We start from the raw sequence: 19641 nt of genomic DNA on the forward strand, positions 1-19641 counted from the left end.
CCCCTTCCCCGTGCACAAGCTGCAGATAGGTTTCCCCCGCTTTATCGTGCACAGCTCTCCCTTGTGGGGGGGGGGGAGAGGGATTTAGGAGACTGTTTTGGGCTTTAGTGGAAAGCGGGAAGGGACTGAGAAGTTGTCGATGTTCCAATTTTCAAGTTAAAATTTCCTACGGCACCTTTAAATTGTTCTGTTATTTCTTGATATATGCCAAATATGTGTCAAAAAATCATTTTTAAATCCCATAATCCATTACAACTGCGGGGTGTATACACAAATGTATCCAATCAAACGATTAATCACATTTTAAGAAGGGGAACAAGACTGTGTGGGTGGATTTTATGGACAATGACATGGAAATATGAGCAAACTTCCCCACAACAGTCATCAGGTTGGGATTCAAATTCCTGCTAAATCCTGAACGGTGCAAGGAAGTGTGTGACATCATGTTTTTCCAACTAAGCTCCTCCCACTTCAAACCAGTGAGAAAAGCATTGACATTAACAGAAATATAGAAATCTTTCATGTGTAGCAACCCAAACTCTAACTTTGGAAGAAAATTGTGTGTTAATGTAGACTTCATTGCTCATAGTAAGAAGCCAGATGAAAAGATGTGTTTTCAGGGCCTTTAAGTTACCCCACAAAAACATAAGTAATCAAATACACTGATACACTGGCATACACTGTTATAAACAGTTCCACATCCTCCTTTTTTCCAGAGCCTATTAAAGACATGTTTATTGAGAATAAAACACAATGAGCAAGACTCACAGCCACGTCCTTGTGGAGAGATAAATGGTCAAATGACTTCCTTGAATGGTAGGATTTGTTAGGGTATTATGTTATTATACGATACGGTACAGAAGAAAATGCGGATGGCACAAAAAGACAATGGGACCAGTGTTTCACACACAACAAGGTCATTTGCAAGAAGGCCTTCAGGACTCAGTTGACAAATGATTCATCAGTTAAACAAGATATGAATACTCAACAATACCTTGGAGTCAATAAGTCACAGGGACAGGCCTCTGACAAAAGAAGTGAATGTAACCATTTGTTGTAGGCTTGTTCCGCTGCAGTCTGTTCTTTGGTCAATGAGAAAGAGTGAGATGTGTGCTGTTAAGTGCTGCAAAGAAGGGAAAAAAGCAAACTAGAAATGCCTTATCCCAGAGATTGTGAGACCAACTGACTGATAAAAACAGTCCCAGTGCCAAATATTGCCATTTGCGTCATAACTTCCCCTTGTTTGTCATTCCCACACCTGCCTGCGTGTGATCTAATAGAGCAAATGATGTCACCTACAGCCTCACTTCCTTCCTTCAACTGGATCATGAAAAACTGTGTCACAAGCCACGGGCTCCTATTGACTGCAACCAAGTATAACCTGCCAAAACAGGACCATCTAGCTGCAGAAAACTCAAGTGACACCTTAGAAAAACCAGGAAATGCAGGCTAAGTCTATAGACACACTTTGCAGAAAAACAGCTGCAAGGGCCAGGATCCTCTGTGTCTACTCCTCTGTCACCTTGGTTTGTTGCAAATGTTACCATAGTGACCGATTAGGCTGAGGGGGTGGTGCACTTGTGACAGCAGCAGATGTAAAAGGAGAGGGCATGGGAGGGCACCGAGGATTGGTTACCTACCTTTTCACCACCAGACTGAGGGTCTTGTGGGAGCCTTTGACTAGGCAGATTGCCTCCTGCCTGTAGCCACTCAGGGGAATCTCGTTGATGTTGACAAGCTCGTCTCCGACCTGGAGACTCACAGCTGCTGCCTTGCTGCCCTCCTCAACCTGGAACATAAACACAGCAGATGGAAAACAACATTTTATAAAGATACTAATATATTAAAGAAAGCCAACTTCTGGCAAGCTAGCTGGTTAGCATGATACAGGACGTTTTGGTAATCTTTAGCCATAGCATAAATCCTTGTTCTGTTTTCTGTCAAAGCTTCTTCCAGCTAATCGGTTTCCATAACAATAATATATTGGGTCTCTGAGTCAAACTTAGGAAGAAAAGAAAAATGTTAGTTGACTTTAGCTAATTTTGACTTGTGCAATCTGTGGGATAGGTGTGGGAGTTCAGAGGAGGCTAGATGACATCAAACCAAGAAGGTCATAGGTTATAATAATAGTAATTATAATATTCATTATTAGAGGCAACACACTATTGCTTTGTTAATACAACATCCGCACGCAGCAGCAGAACTGAGTCCCCGCCAATTTGGATTGAACAAAGGGCTCGCATTAATAATGAAGTTACCAAAAATAGGCCATTCCTAATGCAATAAAGGGGATTCATTTATTTAAAACTGCAAGTAAACAACGATCGTGGTATGGTAAACATATATGGATATGGTTTCAAAAACAAGCGTAATACTTTTGTTTTATTTCCTTGTGAAATGTTTGGTTATTTACTTTGATATTATTCACGGCAGCATTGAGTCCACAATTGTGGCTGTTGCGCAAAAAGAATGTGTCACATCTTATTATAACCTTTTTGATCAAACGGCCTTTGTTGACCTCTGCCTTTGGAATGTGACAGTAGGGCCATAATGGGTCTTGCTCCCCAACTGAGGAGTGTGCCTTTAACGCACATAGTGCTAAATATTTATAATATTCAGAGTGGCCACAGGCGCATAGAGAATATCCAGTTCATAAGTGGGTGCCAAAAAACTTCTTATATCCAAGAGGTTCCAACCACAGTGTTGTGAAAGAGTTTAAGTAATCTCATGCAGCCTAACCTTGGTGCTACTTACTGCTTCTCAGTACTTTGAAACCGGTGATAAGCAAATCCCTGATATTTACCGTGGGTTTTAAAGCATGTAGTGGTGCAGATCATGCTACGTGACTTTGTGTTTCAGAACAAAAAGACCCTGATTGTGAATTGAGGAGACAAGAAAAAGATCTTGCAATATTTAGACACATGTTTTCAGTTTATATTACAAAGCATCTTCAGAGCAGGAAACCATTTATGAAAGACTACTGTGGGTATATTGAAATTATGGAGCCTAACACATGCGATTTCCCACACACACACACACACACACACACACACACACACACACACACACACACACACACACACACACACACACACACACACACACACACACACACACACACACACACACACACACACACACACACACCATTAAAACCAAGGACAGTATAACTAGAAAACTTAAGATGCTTTAGGGATATGTTCACCAAAAAGCCAGCAGTCTCTTGTTGACATTCTTAATATATTTTATATGGCAACAGTGACAGAAGGTATGCTAGTTTCTAAAGACATGAATCTAAGGCTATGAAAATAATTAAAAAAGCTACTGTCCAAGCTAGTGGCATGCTGCAAAAACAAACTGCATTGTGTTTGTTTGAGGGCAGACACCTGGAATAACACATCTCTCAAAGGGAAGTACAGTGAACTGAGCACAGCGCACTGAAGTCAGCAACTGTTAGTGTTAATATATCCCATCAGACCCACTGCATATAAGATATTAAACTGACTAAAGCACAGCTACAGCGGAGGTCTCTGAAGTGTCAGCGTTAAGGTCAGTGCTGTCCTCACACTGATGCAGTAAGTCAGATATGAGAGGAGAAAGACAGCACGGCTCAGTGTGGAAAGAAAAGCAGTGAGAACTTGCTTGGCAGTTGGCACGTTAACACACAAAAGTCAAGCTCTGCAGCTAACTATCAGTTCTCCACTCAACCTGTGAGAGGGGCCTGTATGACTCAACTACAAAGGTATGTGTACATTTACAGACCATCACGTCTTATATGGCCTTTATCCTCAGCACAAAAAAACAGAGCCAAGATAGCTCAAATCAAAGCCCCTTTTCATTTTTCTACAATACCAATTTTAAGGCAGGGTTAAGGCAGGGTGGACTGAGAGTTTTTATGACTGGCTAGATTCCTGAGCTGGTCCTGATATGGTAGGGTATTTTTGTTGAGAAACCGAATCACTGACTGATGTGTTTACAGTTGGTTTCCATGTTTAAAATGGACACAAAACATTCCAGTTTTACTAAACCGGATCATTCTCACTTCCTAGTTTGAAAACATTTACCTCAGATACACTCAAGCACCAAATGGACATTAACTGGTTGTCTTTCACAAGGGTGAATTAGTGGTTGTGGTTATGCAATATTAAGGTAAGGTCTTAAACAAAACAACAAAAAAGAATGACATTTTTAATTGCAGTTTTTACAGATACTTTCTTTCAACTAACATATAAGTGTAGGGCGTTTTCCGCAGAATGTTGCAACCTTTGTTGGGTTGTGTTTATTGCAAAAACATAGAGTTTAGCAAACACTTTTCAAAAGGTTGTTTTTGGTCTTTTGGTGGAATTTGTTGCCATTAAAACTATCAAAAATCAGTCTCATCTCTAAAGCATTGTGAGCAACTGAAAACTTTGTGACATTGGGTTTATGGATTAAAAAAAGTTAAGACTAATTTTGCAAACTTTAGAATACATTAAATTGAACAGTACAGTGTTTGCGACCAGACCATGCTGCTAGTGCAAATCTTTTACATTTTCTTTTGAATGCCAATGGAAGTTTGATTACAGACTACGCAGACAGGCATGGCGAAGTGTAAAATCGCTCCAAAAACTCAGAGAATGTTAACAGTGGTTGAGGAAAACAAATTGGAGAGAATGTTAAATAAACATACGAGTAAAGGATGTCTTTATCTATCTATCTATCTATTGGTGTGACACACTGGGCCTGCACAGTAGTCAGACTTTTATTCAAAACAACCTAACAGGAAAAATGGCTTCCCAATAAGAAAATAATTTAGGAATGGTTAGGATATATAAAAACAGCAAACAGCGTCAAGTAGCAGCATAAAGGAAAAAAACAAGGGCAAATAAAGGCAGTGTCTACACAACAAGAAGGCAGCAGGGTGATAGTGCTTTTTCAAACATTTTTCACTATGGCAGCCCAATCGGCTTGAGCCATATCATGTCCTTTGTTTACTATTCTTCCTCTAGGCCCTAATCAGTCAAACTCCAGTCATCCTGAATCCCTGGGTATACTCCAAAATAGCCACATGTCTCTCTGTGAGACATTAAGGGAAGGATGTGGTGGTGATGAGGGTAAGGAATGTGTCTTTCTGCTGACAGATGTCCTGTGCAGCAAGCTGACAGGACACTGAACTCAGACCTCTTGGATGATTTTAGGCACTGCCTGCATACTTCAGGACAATGTTCATTGCTGTTTTGACAACCAGCAACCACACAAACTTATGCATGCAGTATTTGACCTTTGCATAGCTTTTTTTTGTGGTACTTTTAAGTTTTATCATTCTCTGTAAGTTAGACTGACGTTTAAAGCATCTCTGCCTTTGCAAATTGCCATGGGGCAATGAAAAGATACAAACAAGGCAATTTTCTGTTCACGTGAACAAGGAATGTAAAAGCATTTGATAGAGACGGTCCTGGCTACTGGAGGAGCGGAGGAATTCAAAAGCCTGAGAGGCTGGCTACAGAGCTGCGTCGTGTTAATGGCAACTGGTAGTTGAGTTACCTGGGAATATTATTATATATATTTTTTTTATTATATATATTTTTTTGGGGCATTTTAGGCCTTTAATGGACAGGACAGCTGAAGTTGTGAAAGGGGAGAGAGAGGGGGAGTGACATGCAGTAAAGAGCCGCAGGCTGGATTTGAACCCGGGCCGGCTGCGTCGAGGAGTTAACCTCTATACATGGGCACCCGCTCTACCAACTGAGCTATCTGGGTGCCCTTACCTGTGAATATGGGGCTTTAACCAAGAACTGCAGTTCGTTTCGGCACACATTGCGGTTACGTTTTAGGCAAAAAAAAGTGAGCGTTATGCGGCAATGACAGTAAACAAAGTGAGCGTTATGCGGCAATGACAGTAAACATTCCCAAGCACACGCATTTCCAGGGTGAAAGTCCGTTGTCCCCCCCCCCCCCTTCTTGTGCTGACCAGAAAATTGATCCGTGATCCGATCCTAACCGCGAGTTTTGTGATCCGTTGCAAACCTACCATTTATATCAATATAGTTTGATGTTGCATTAAATAACCCACTTCTTATGTAAAGCAGTGCCTGTGTTTGCATCTCTCCTCTCTCATACTCTTTGGGCGACGCCGCCCTCACTTTACTCCTCTAACATGGAAAGAGACAAAGCGCAGGTCCACACTGCTGACATTTGCATACAGTTGTAATTGTTATTTGCACAGCTGTATATTTTATTAAGCAGGAGTGGAAAACCTGTATTTGTCCCAGTGTTTCCACTGGTAACGTTCTGTTGGCTGTAACTGGATGTAACTTTCCCTTCAATTCTATGAGTAATACCCAATTTATGATCCTGCATTAAATCTACGCCGTAGCCTGACGCAAACCTCGCACAAAATGTAACTACACGTTGCTGCAACTCAGACCACAACAAGTGATTGGTTTGCTTGGCCGTGGTTTGGTATCAAGCATTTTCCTCTACTTATTTCCTGGTTCTCCTGCTCTGTGAAAAACATGAAATCAAGGAGAGGGTTTATATTACATGACATGTTATTTAGCTGACGCTTTTGTCCAAAAGCGACTTACAGAGGAGATGCACACCTCTGAAACCACTAGGGTTAAATGTCTTGCTCAGGAACACATTGGTTAATGCACCGCAGTTGGACTCAAACCTAGATTTCCTGCACCATCACCACCACCGTGCACTACGTTTCCTGCTATCCAACCATGGTCAGAAAGCAAAGGGGGGGGGGGGGGGGGGGGGGGGGGGGGGGGTACTCGTTCAGAAGCAAAAACCCGCCACTCTCTCACTTGCTCTACCACACACCAGCGCAAACACCAGCAAGAATAAAAGAGCAAGTGAGACGGCGCCATGTGAGTCAGCCGCCACTGTGAGCAGAGAATCCAGTCTGCGCTGTAGTTCAAACACATCAGCTGTACAATTTCAAACAGGGAAGGAATCCCTCTCTTTGCATTTTATTTCTATTACAGTCTAAATGTGTTGGAGACCTCTAACAACTGGCTTTGACTAACAAGTGAACACTCTGTGAGCTCACTTTGTAGAAAATACAAAGATATACTTTCAGCCATTCAGTCGAAAAATACAGAAAGGACCCTATCATATAGATGAAACATCCAGCCCTAGTTTAGAGGTGGCATTTTGCAATGAATTTTGCCCGACTAGAAATGTAGTAAATAATCTCCAATAAAAGAAAGAATTCTGGGCCTCACCAATTTTTAACACTGGTCAGAGTGCATTTTATTTAAGCAAAGTTCTTTTGACAGCTGTTTTTGTGTTTGTGAAAGCATGCACAATTTGAGAAGATTGACTTCTTCTGTAAGTTAAAAAAAGGTTTTGCAGAAAAACTGTTATATTACTCGAAAAGTGAGGTATCAAAAAAGGAATGGTTTTGGTCTTGCTGCCAAAACACTGGTATAATTTTGGCAGTAGCACTGAAAAATGTCTAATGAAACCCAGACCTACACATGGCAGTGACCCTTTGTTTTTTTAAATTCAGATAAAACATAGGTAGAAATAACTTCAAAGAGCACACACTGACTCATTAGTTATTTTAGAACTGATCAATAGGCATTTCATAACCCTACCTCCAAAACCTGACTTACCCAAATCCTCCCATGAGCCATAATGCTATTCTCTATGAATCATCTTTGCCCCAAAGATTGAGCAATCCTTAAACAGCCATATCAAGCCCACAACGTTAGCACATAATAGCAATAATTTGAAAAACCTGTTTACCTGCAGGTGATTTATCACAGCGTGTAAGAACAGAGACATGTTTGCAGTGTGTCTGGTGGTACTGGTCTTTAAGAGCAAATAATATTTTCTTCCATATAAAATGTGAACCTGGCACAGGAAATATGTGTATGAGGTACATGCCCAGCTGTGTTGTGTAAAACCGGATTATATAAGTTTATTGAGACTAACGACTTAAAGTCCATGAAGAACATGAGCATAACCTGAGCTATGAGAAGAATGTTAAGAATTTTAATTAGATCCAGGTTTATTTTTATTATTTTTTTACCAATACTCTTTACCTCTTATAGAACTGTGGGGCCTTTATATTTTTAATAATCATCTTTCATTTTACTGCTGTACTTCATGTGTAGAGACCCTGGTGAGACTTGGAGCAAAGTTTCATGTTGTGTAGAGCCTTCTTAGTGTTTAAAAAATGTTGATTTTGATGCTATCATAGCAGTGCCCCTGGCTCTCCTGTTCAAAGGCTATTTGACCCAAAAACGAGAATTCCGCAAATCTTAAAAAGTGCCTTTTAGTCCTAATTATGCTTTTAAACGAAAGTTAGACTTAGGTCCATCCACAAAAACACCCCAGGTTGCATTTTGGAGAGAATAAAAGATAAAGAACAAATTACATCAGGTAGTACATACAGGCTTACATGCATACTATGTCTGCAGTATGTCCGCATATTTATGTCATTAGACAAGAGACAAATGTTGGAGGCCTCAACCATTTCTTTGAGTACTAAGCAGAGAGTGTTTTGTAGACATATTGCAGACCTTTCTACAATGTACTGTATATTAATATTTTGTAAGGAAAACAGTAGGTTAACTTTATCTAGACAACACAAATAACTCAACAACATGCCTTTGTAAATCCATGGCTATACTCCGAGAGTCACTCCAAAAGAGCGCAAATCACTAATCCTCACTTAATTTATCCTATCATGCCATTCCAACGGTCATCGGGCTTCACAGATAATTCACTACATTCAGCAAATAAAACAAAGCTCATATATTCCTCCCCTGCTCCTCGCACCACAACCTAATACCCTCCAAACACATTTTAAATATTAGAAAGCAAGGCATCCCTTAGGTGGGATCTAAAACACAAACACACAGACACACACACACACACACAGGCCTAAGTGACAGCAAACAAAACTCTGATGCATTTCAAGAATGATTGAACAACGTCGGTTAAATCTAGTGCATGACCAATTTACTTTATGAGGTTACTGAAAGACAAACAAGTGCCAGCAAAGAAGACCCTTGGAGTAAGCATGTGGCGTTCAGTGACAAAACATTAACAATAAAATGCTGGCAATATCAAACCAAAGAACTAGAGTCCAAATCGGCAATGGTTCACAGACGCAATTCAGCAATGTGATCTCGCTATTTAATCTTACAGCTCAAAAACTTAAAATATTCAGAATTCTTGTCATTTTTAATAAAATGATTGTAAAACCTACGGTAATGTGGTGAAGGTGGTCCGCAGTTTCACTCTAAGCCCATATAAAGCCAGGAATCCTGAGTTTCATCCAACTGAGTTAGACTTTGGACCCTTTCGGGGGGGGGGTCAGTACAGAAGCGACAAACAAAAATCAAGCAGGGACACAACTCCCAACAAACCATGTCAAATTAACTAGCAAGGTCTTTTGTAGTAAATCATTACACACTCAGAGAATTGAGGTTACATTGGGATCTCAGAGCTGATTGGCCTGCACTGTGTTCTTACTGTATGCATACTGTAACTCATAACCAAATTAACAAAGTCATTGCATACAAGGATTACAAGCTACAGAGCACGTTATATTGAATGTTTATTTTTTGGATTTAATAATGCTCACTTCGGAGCACTTTAATACACATTCAGCCAAAAATTGCCAAATGAACACAGTTTTTTGGAACATGCGACAGTACTAAAACAAGAAAGGCTGTGCTTGTGTCATGTCAGCCTTTACAATATGCTACTAATGACAATCCTAGGATGTTGATGTTAATGTTGTACCTTTAGTGTTATTTATCAATCTAGATGGTTTTGGTGACCAGTGTTGGAGATATCGGCCTTACTTGTGAAAAACTCAACAGTAAAGTAATTACTCTGGTTGTGTGTGTTGTGTTTCATGGAGGAACTATTTTATGTTTTCTGAACAACACTCGCCAAGCAAATCATTGCACAGAAGTCCTTCTTGGTTCAACATTGCCAGCTTTTGGAAATTAGATAACTAACAGATACTGCTAGCTAATGTTACAGCTAAGCCAAGGAGGATGCCATTACTGTTTACATTTTGCACTGTCACCAGCATGAGCCTCTCGTCCATGAGTATGCTTCTTTCTGTTTAGTGACACGGTTGGCAGGTAAAGATCTGTACAAACAACACATGATGAAACTGCTGACAACTAGGTCTGTGGATTATCTTGAGTCACCATTTCATGGGAAAAGACATTGCTGTTGAGAATTTCAATTCTTTTGGTGCTATGAGCACGCCAAGTGCCATCTAGTTACATTATATTCAATCGAGAGCAGACATCTCTATGGCCAACATTTCAGACACTGGGTAACTAACACCAAAACAATACAGATTGATAAATAGCACTACAGGTAAGGGGCAATTTTTTGGGGGGGGTGTGAACTGTCCCTTTAAGAAGTTTACCATGTTTACTATCACGGCTCATAAAACTTTATGCTGCTGCTGGATCAAGATGAAGTCTGGTTATGACCAAAGTCAGCGTGATTCCTCTGAGAACCATGACTATTCGTACAAAACGTCATGGCAATCCATCCAGTAGATGTAGAGATATATCTGTCCGCTCACTCTAGACCAAACTGACTGACTAATATTGTATGCTGCTAGCACGGTTAAAAACAATCATGTGCAGTCAACTGTGCTCATGATATCAACATTTGTTCAACATCATCCCCTCTCTTCTAAATATTTTATTATACTCTCTAGCATCAGCAAATAAAGGTGTACGGAGACATGTCAGCAGTGAAGTGTCAGGTATCAGAGCAGACAGCGCTGTGTGTTTCCTCAGATAACAGCAACTAGTAAAATCATCAATCAATCAAGTTTTACTGGTCTGGGACACGACTAATGAAAGTGATTGTTTGTGCAAGCAAATATGGAAAAAGAGTCATATTTAACTTTGGCAGACATCATCACTGGTGCCATCAGGATAAACGTCCCATGGAATTGGAGAGGGGGGAGAGAATTTGGCTGAACCAAACTTTAAAAAAAGTTATTTTTAAGCAGAAAAAAACTGTTTTTACAAATGCATGTACTCTATTGAAAAAAAACAACCTGTATTTACATCACAAATCTATGTGATTGTATGTGTAGCACTTTAAAATATAAATAGTGTGCAATTCCTTTTAAAACAATAAAAACAATCTGCAAAAGTTCCCACACAAGCTCAATTCTCAGCTGTATTTACAAATGGAAAAGTGGTATTTACCTTGGTTATGAGCAGAGGTTCTCGATGCTCCAGTCCCCCTCTCAGTGTAAATCCCCACGGTGCTCCTCCTGAAAGAAAAGCATCCACCAGCTTCCAGCCATCGCCATCTTTGTTCCTCTGATTCAGACTTTCTGATTTCTGCATCCCATGCCAAAGGCTCTCTGCTTCTGTGTAGTGTGGATCATGTTTATATCCCTCAGCATTCATGGTACTGCTAGAAAAGGAAACATGAAAACATTCAGCCTAAACAATTAGAATAAGCACTTAAAAACATACACACACACACACACACACACACACACACACACACACACACACTATTTATAGAATAATTCTGAATTGTTAATAGAGCCTAATATATGCTATACTATACAAACCCAAATTGGTTGTTGTAATTAAGATGGGCAATTGTAAAAAAAACAATAGTCATTAAGTTGCTAACTTAATGACTATTGGTAGCCTATTGTCTTTTACATGATGCAGGATGTCACTGGCATCACTGATAATTATGTGAACACAGCATGTATTTGCTGAGTAATACAGTAAGTTCATATTCAAACATGACAGCACCATCATACTGAACTAAACACAAAAAGTAGGATGAAATTATATCAAAAATATGAAGTCACTATTGCAATGTCCCTGAATGTGCCTTTATTGGCATTGCAGTGAGATACTAGTAGCATTTAAATAAGCTTCTTAGAATCTTTATTTTTTTATTTTCTCTGGAATAGGGTTAGTTTACCCCTAAAAAATGACAAATTTATACATTCGTTACAGAATGTATTGAATAGTACATTTACCCAATGGCTCTAATTAAAAGAAAATAATAATCAGCATTATTTTAGTGGTTTGGGGTCGCTTACTTTACTTCTATATTTCCAATGATAGTATGATATTTTAGATGTAATCTTTCCATAGATTACTGACTTTTAGGGTTATAATGTCTCAACTAGAATGAAATTAAATACGTGTTGTTAATTTATAAGGGACTCCTGTAAAGACCCCAAATGAACGTGCGTGCGTGTTGAATCTAGTAACTTCGCTTGTCAAGCGGTTTGGGCTCCGTCTAAATGGTAGGAAAATGCATCCTCGTGTCACTAAGTTAGGAAAGCTGCGTAAACACCTGTTGTCTTACTCCGGACAGCTTGACTTTAAACGTAATGCTCTTATGTGCGAGAGAATTAAACACACTAACAATGTCTTACAGCACAATGGAAACCATCTTCGCCTGTACCAACAAATAAGCAAACCCGAGCGGAGTTAAACGTAGACTTACTCTTTGAAATAGGTGTGAAACAAGCACTTTAACACGAAATAAGTTACTCTAGTAGTCCGAAACGTCCATAGCTTTCTCAAAAAGTATTACAACACGCATGTTTAAACGGCTGATCTTACCTGGGAATTCAACTTCTGGATAACCCGGTGAACACGAAAGCTTGGTCGGAGCGGCAGGTTTACGTTACACATTCTTCATCTTTTGCAACCGTTTTATTATCAAAGGAATTACTTTTGAATCATTCGCTTGTTATTCTAACAGTTTCGTGGAGTACGCTGAGAGAGCCACTGTCTTTACACGCCGCAGTTCAGTCCGTATCCTACTTCGTGAGACAAACCGAGAACGACCCACTAAGGAGAGTTGAAATAAGCTAAGCTAACCTAGCTCCCATCCGTGGACAACAGGGATAACAAGGTGAGCAAAACACAGCGCAAGCGGGCCATCTACCGTCAGTTAGCTAGCTAGCAAGTAACTTTAAGGTAAGATTTTCTTTAAAGAATTAGTTGTAACGTTACTTCATGCTTAGAGGTATAAACATATTTTAACACCAGAGCCTTTCTAGAGTGTGACATATAGCTAGCTAGCTAAACGCATTTAGTTCGTTAACTCAGCGTTACTATTTAACTTAACGTTTTTTTTAACGACGTCAAACTGAGAAGAGCGCGTATGTTTCCATAACAACCTGAAGGGTTATACAGGGTAGACATTAGGGTCAAACTTAACAAATTCGCGGAAGTAGTTGAATGTTAAAACGTCACCATCTAGGAATCCGTAAATTATTGCAAACTATTAGACAATTGACATAAAGCTGAGTATTCCTCATTCGAGCATGTTAACGAAATCCCTTTAAGTGTATTGATAAGATAGTTATAGTATGTTTAAGAAGTGGGGAAAGTGGCTTGGAGTAGAAACCGAAAATGGCCAAGAAGAAGAAGAAGAAGAAGAAGAAGAAGAAGTAGTACAAGAAGAAGGAGCGTCTATTGTTGTTGTTAGGGACGACACGGATGTCCCTGAGAGGGAGCAGACCATTGCTCAACCGCCTCAGCTGCTCCAAAAAGCTAAAGGCTTCAGTGGTACGTTTGATAAAGTTGATAAAGTACAGTAGTAAAGTTTGTAGTACTAGCTAGTAGTGGTTGTAGTAGACGTTACTGTAACAGTAGGACCCGTGTAACCTCGTTAAGTTAAAGTCAAAGTGTCTTCATTTGTCTCCCTAAGGACAAATTAGTGTTGGACACTGAGTAACATTGCTGAGTTACAACAGACACACAACAGCAAGCACAGGGTTAAAACAATCTAAAGACAAATGGACAGTAAACATATGGGTTATATGGGTAATATACAGTATGTATAATACAGTATATGGGTTACTCTGGAAAATTGCACATTACAAATGACCATTTTCTATATTAAAATAAGTTAAAAGCCATCCTTCCTACATTCTTCTGTTTACCCATACATACCTTACGACCATTCTATCCTATACACATACACATCCATGCATTAATTCCTCCATTCATATCCATACATACATTCAGTCACAGATAGACATTAAAAAATTCATAGTCATACGTCGTCATCGCTGCTCATTCATGAACTTAACTGCGAGAGGAACGAATGAGTGCTTATTATTTTGCCCGCCGTCTTAACCAGATTGAAAATCTGAGTTTTAGATTTTACTGTCAAATTCCCAAACCAGCTGGTAAAACCAAACCAAAGAATTTACTCTACTGTTGCTCTATGTAAGACTGACATGTTTGTTGCATTGGCTTCTTTGCAGGCTACATTTATGATTTCGCCAGCAGTGCCTCAAAGAAACTGTCCGAGTCCGTCGTCGAAACAGCACAAACCCTGAAGAAAAGCGCGGAGGAAGGGAAGATCAATGGAATTATTGATAAGGTAAGTATCCCTTGCTCTCTCTCTGTCTTAATTTAAATGCCTTCACCATATTCTTTGTCCTAAAGACATTTTGCCCTTTTCAATAATTTAGCCTACTTTCTTCCCTCAGACCATTTTGGGTGATTTCCAGAAAGAACAAGAAAGATTTGTCCAAGAGAAAAAAGCTAAAACGTCTGGTAAGTAGTGAATAGTAGGCTTATGCTTATTTATGTATTAAGTATGTCTGCATGGTATTTAAGAGGACATTCTAAAACGCTTAACGTGAAAAAGCGTAAGGTGGTTTAATGTACCTAAACAACGATCAGTGACATTCTCTCTCACATTGCTCCTCAAAACCACTGAAATTATTATGGACATTATCTGACATTAAGCGTTTCTGCCTCATTGAGGCTTATGTAAGGAAAAGATGGTTTAATGGAGTTAGGGGGGTTACCCCAACCCTAACCCGATGATGACTACATGATATCACAGGACAGTAACTACAGGCTAGCTTTCATTGTTTCCAGGTGCTGCTGTACCACCGTGGGTTGGTTGTAATGAAGAGGACACCATACAGCAACAGATTTTAGCGCTCTCAGCTGTGAGTATTACTCCTTATGAGATAGTTTATTGATCTCACAGCATCTCAGTGCAGCAGAACAAAAATACACATTCAATATAAATAGGATAGAAAAATACACAAACAGAGATAAAAATAGGAAAAACATAAAAAGAGAGTAAAAGCGTCAATCTATGTTATAATAATAGTCCTATCAAACATTTCTTTTGACTGTGACTCTGATTATATTTAAATCAAAATGTAACTTGAGGTTATTTCTTCATTCGTTGACAGGACAAAAGACATTTTTTGCGAGATCCTCCAGCTGGGGTGCAGTTTCACTTTGACTTTGATCAAATGTATCCAGTCGCCATGGCGATGTTGGAGGAAGATGAGCTCCTTCAGAAGATGCGCTTCCATCTGGTCCCCAAACAGTGAATGCTTTGGACACTCGCCTCATACTTTTTAAAAGTGTTTTTCATCACACGCATCCCTGCAGAAGAATCGGTTCCTTAAAACACGGACAGAAGATGACCCCTTATTCCTTTATGTCATTCCTTTTAGGGTGAAGGAGGAAGCCTTCTGGAAGAATTACTTCTACCGTGTGTCTTTGATCAAACAGTCCGCTCAGCTCACCGCTCTAGCAGCACATCAGGCCGCTGAACGGAGAGACGTGGCGAGGACTGGCCCCAGTCCTCCTGAGACTCTTCATCCAAAGGGTACCTCACACTCAGTGCTAAACCGTGACGCCTCTGTTTAATCTCAATGTACTTGTGAGTGAATCATTTGACACAACTAGAGCAGTGAGGTTTTGCCAAATAGTGTGTGATAAATTAAAAAGTGAGAATTGGGACATTTTGAAAACATTTGAATCATAGTACTTTGGTTTTGTGACATCATTTGCCTAATAAAAGAAGAGATGCCTTTATTGATCCCCAGCGGGCCAATTCGTTAGTCTGTACTTGTCATGTTATTGAGAATGTGTGAATATCACCTTGTTTTTCATTTAATGTACTTAAGAGGCAATGCAAAAAACAATATTTTTGCAGATGTAGTTAAACGGAAGACGCCCCCTGCCGTCTGCAGCATCAAACCAAAGTCAAGGGAGGTAAGACACCAGTTTTAAAAGAATAGATTCTGAGTATAAAGTAGTAATTGAACTAAAATGAGTGTAGATACTGCCTGACGTCCTTCTGTTTCTGTTATGAGAAGGAAGAGGAGGAGATCTCCACCAGCCCGCCTGGGACGGAATTTGTGAGCGAGGCTTTTGACTCATGCAAGATGAATGAGGACGACCTGCGTAAAGAAATGGAACAGCTGGTTCTGCAACCAGGCACACATCAGGGTAAGTTGTATTAGTTTCTCTGGGTTGTCGTTTAATTAGCAGAGTTGTTTATCAGAGCTCAATGAGTGACTTAGCATTGGGTTTTTCAGAGACTCCTGACTGGGAGAGAGAGCTGCAGGAGGAACTTCAGGAGTACGACGTGTTGGCCGATAACGACAACCGGGACGACAACTGGGACAGGGAGATCGAAGAGATGCTAATGGAGGACAGTTAGAGGACTTACACAGTGGGCTCCAGCCTTAACTCTGTAAAGACCCCTTTAAAGTTTAGAGTCAGCCCTCAACTACAGATGTATTGCTCCCGGCAGAATGATTCATTACATCATTGGTCCTCTAACAACTCTCACGATAGAGAAATACCACTGAACATTTCAGTTTAGTATTTCTAACGCCTTGAAAGTTTTATCAGTGAATATTTAATCTTTTCAGTTAAAAGAAGAGGATATACTGTCCTACATGTCAAGTTCATAATGTGATTCTTAGTTACACCTTCACAGCTTAAAAAATTGCCTTAAACTCTGCCTCAGAGAATTGAAGTGAGACTGTAATTATTGCTTTGCTTTTAAGCTGAAAGGTGGCCACTGTTGACACAAGTGACTATTACAGGATAAAGGTAAATGAGTAAAGTAAAGAGGAGGAGTCACAAACTCAGCAATCTGATTCACCAACGTCTTTTGCACAGCAGTGTCTGCCTAAAGCTCGATCTGCCTAGAGAAATCCAAGTTATCACCACCAATGTTAATTCCCAAACTAAATGGCATTGCTGCATTATTGGCATGTCTTAGTTGTTTTGAACTTTTTTTTCAGAAAATGGTGGAGGTAGAATGGGATTAGTCTTCTTCTAAAAGTTACATAGGCTCACTTTTTTAAATTATCATGAACCACGGCAGGTGATTTTTCATGTGCAGCAGTTTTTTTTTAAAACAAGGTTTATCCTACAGTATGACTGAGCCAACTTTTGTATATAGACAGTAAATTAAATTGATGCTGTGATGGTCGCTAATATGTGTTAGCCTATTTTAATCTACCGTTTTATGATGTGTTGACAGTGCTTTACGGTATAGAATGGGATCCACAGTCATACCTGTAACACGTATTTTATCAAAATGACAACATGGATGACTGAAGATGTATATTTTTTTTGATTAAATCTATTGTCTCCACATGCACACGTATACATGTACTGTAGATGCTGATATAATGAGCTTTGTGGAGACTGGAATGTGCTCTTCCTGTCTCCATACACAATTTATTAATTCATTATCTTTTATGTTTTGTTTTGTTTTTCACTTTAAATGCAAACTTTAATGTAGTGTTACTTTTTAAACCTTAACATTTACCAGTTTCTAAAAATGTGTTGACTTTTTCCTACACTCATGCATGTGATCCTGTTAAAATGTACGTATGTGCGTTGTTTTTGGACACAGTGCTGTACTAGACATATGGAAACATATCAAACAGTTTGAATTAAAAAAAACTTTTCCACATCTTAGTCAATGTGTAACAACAGTTTGAGACACATTTACTCTTTTCATCACTAAAACTGGGCACTTCACTCCTGATGTGCTGTGAGTGATCAGTGGAGCGTAAACTACAGCGGGGGGGGTGGGGGGGGGTCTGTAACATTTTTAAGGCTATGGACCCCTTAGCTGAAAGAGAGATGGAGCATGGACCCCCAGCATATGTTGTATTAAATTGAGTTGCATATAATAACATGTAGGGAGGCCTAAGGCTGGGTACATCCAGACAGCTAGCTAGACTATCTGTCCAATCTGAGGACTATGGTTACCTGGTCCTCAGCTCTCTGCAGGGTACACCCAGACAGTTAGCTGGACTATCTGTCCAATCTGAGTTTTCTCTCGCATGACTATTTTGCAGGGACTATGTTCAGAGTTTAGCAGTTCTGATTGGTTTAAAGAAATGCCATTAGACCAGAGCACCTTTTCCTCCCATCCATGAAAGCCATGTGGAGCAGTCAGACCCTCCTTCACGGTGCTCTGGAGGAGGGTCTGGCAAAGCAAGACTATCTCTTCAGTAATGTAACGTACTCCTGCTGTAAATCCTGTACTCACCAACACAGTAGATAATGCCATAGATTCACATTTATTAAACATGGAGATGCTTATTTGACGTTGTACAAAAGTGACAATAGGAAGAGATTTCAATATTTCAACATGTCAAACAACTGTGTCTATACAGTATACGTGGAAGACGTTGCAAAATGCAAAACCCAAAAAATAGTGAGGAGTTCAGAAAAAAAATTGAAATATATGGTTTAAACAACCACAGTATATACCAGCTTTTTCAAAATGTATATGCTGTGCAACAGGAACATAAAATACAGAAAGAATGCCATTTTATAATATTTGTACAGTCCTGTGTCCAAGTCATTTTACATGCATCTGTATGTGTGTAAAGTTCTTTTTGAGTTTTGGCTGGAAATTACTTTTTATTTTGGTTAATAAAAGAAAAGTAAAAAATTGTAATACTTTGGTTATACGGAAGACGATTAAAGCCAATATTAAAAATATATTTGAGTGTTGACTTTAAACTCAGAACGTGGACTTCTAACTCTAAATTGTTCACATGTGGCCCTAATCTTCTTTAAGTTTATCTCACATTGACGCTGTTTTTTTCACACAGAAAAAATAGTTACCATTATGTCCCATGTGGCTGTCGATGGCCAAAGCTTCGTTGTTTTTTATATTACATCGTTAGAAGAATAGAGTGTGTTGCTGTAAAGCCAGATCCACTATGGATTGCCACCCTGGTCCGAGGTCTGTACGATTAGCACAAGTTTGTTACTAACTAACACTGTTTACTACGGAGAATAGACAAAGAGAGAAAAATTGATTTATAGTATTTTCCCATTTGATCCAGCTCTAAAAATTCTCTTATCTCTTACATTTATAAAGCAAGTCACACCTGCTTTGTAATGTATTTCAGACGCGCATGATGTGTAAAGTTAAAGCTGAACTTATCATTGTTTTCCATGGAATATGAGAGGCGTGGCCTGTACTGAGATCCAAAAACAGAACTTGTTAAAAGAGGCTTTTTTTCTTCTTTAGTATGGTTGAGTCTCACCATTGTCATCGCAGTTATCAGCAGCAGCAGGCAGCTGTTCCCAGCAAACAAGCTCTGTTGTTGCAGTAATACTAAGACTAAGACGACTCTCTCCAGTATTTGGAATTTGTACTGCAGTTACTATTTTAAACACCAGCTGTCAGTATTACATATCGCACCCAGATACAGTAGTTCTTCAGCCACCTTGCAGACAAGAAAATCACAAGTGCAGCTTTATGTGAAAACATCCTGTCTTCAAATTAGCCACTAAGATGTTTTACAACTAATCGCTGTCGCATCTTTGATTCAGTACAACACATTATTGA

At 39.4% G+C, this 19641-nt stretch overlaps 2 protein-coding genes across 7 annotated transcripts in view; one reads left to right on the top strand and one right to left on the bottom strand.

The window, feature by feature from the left end:
• The window catches only part of shroom2a (shroom family member 2a), a 35260-nt gene extending 22213 nt beyond the window's left edge, over positions 1-13047 (bottom strand). The window contains exons 1-3 of one of the 5 annotated variants that reach the window (XM_034880753.1): positions 12594-13047; positions 11196-11409; positions 1641-1789 (exon numbers count right to left, since the gene is read on the bottom strand). In XM_034880753.1, coding sequence (XP_034736644.1) covers positions 1641-1789; positions 11196-11402 — 356 coding nt within the window. In that variant the 5' untranslated portion in view covers positions 11403-11409; positions 12594-13047. Of the gene's footprint in view, positions 1-1640; positions 1790-9208; positions 9228-11195; positions 11410-12593 lie in introns of those variants that run through there. The other 4 variants (XM_034880754.1, XM_034880755.1, XM_034880760.1 and 1 more) reach the window with 4 other exon arrangements.
• A 102-nt stretch (positions 13048-13149) lies between these two features.
• On the top strand, positions 13150-17695 carry LOC117950100 (synapse-associated protein 1-like). 2 transcript variants are annotated; one of them, XM_034880821.1, is made up of 9 exons: positions 13150-13547; positions 14252-14370; positions 14480-14546; positions 14877-14950; positions 15203-15342; positions 15473-15627; positions 15958-16016; positions 16121-16253; positions 16340-17695. In XM_034880821.1, the coding sequence occupies exons 1-9, from the start codon at positions 13349-13351 to the stop codon at positions 16465-16467; spliced, it is 1074 nt and encodes a 357-aa protein (XP_034736712.1). In that variant the 5' UTR covers positions 13150-13348; the 3' UTR covers positions 16468-17695. The 2 variants fall into 2 exon arrangements, with proteins under 2 accessions (XP_034736712.1, XP_034736713.1); XM_034880822.1 differs by having other exon boundaries at positions 13349-13547; positions 16343-17695.
• The last annotated feature ends 1946 nt before the right edge of the window (positions 17696-19641 follow it).

This window comes from Etheostoma cragini, chromosome 9 (assembly GCF_013103735.1).
Source record: "Etheostoma cragini isolate CJK2018 chromosome 9, CSU_Ecrag_1.0, whole genome shotgun sequence".
NCBI lineage: Eukaryota > Metazoa > Chordata > Actinopteri > Perciformes > Percidae > Etheostoma > Etheostoma cragini.

Bases quoted from the DNA above. Each gene is read 5' to 3' on its own strand.
- LOC117950100 (XM_034880821.1), top strand. From the start codon at position 13,349: ATGTTTAAGAAGTGGGGAAAGTGGCTTGGAGTAGAAACCGAAAATGGC. The intron at 13,548-14,251 runs GTACGTTTGATA...GCTTCTTTGCAG, and splicing joins AAAAGCTAAAGGCTTCAGTG to GCTACATTTATGATTTCGCC. The intron at 15,343-15,472 runs GTGAATGCTTTG...CATTCCTTTTAG, and splicing joins TTCCATCTGGTCCCCAAACA to GGTGAAGGAGGAAGCCTTCT.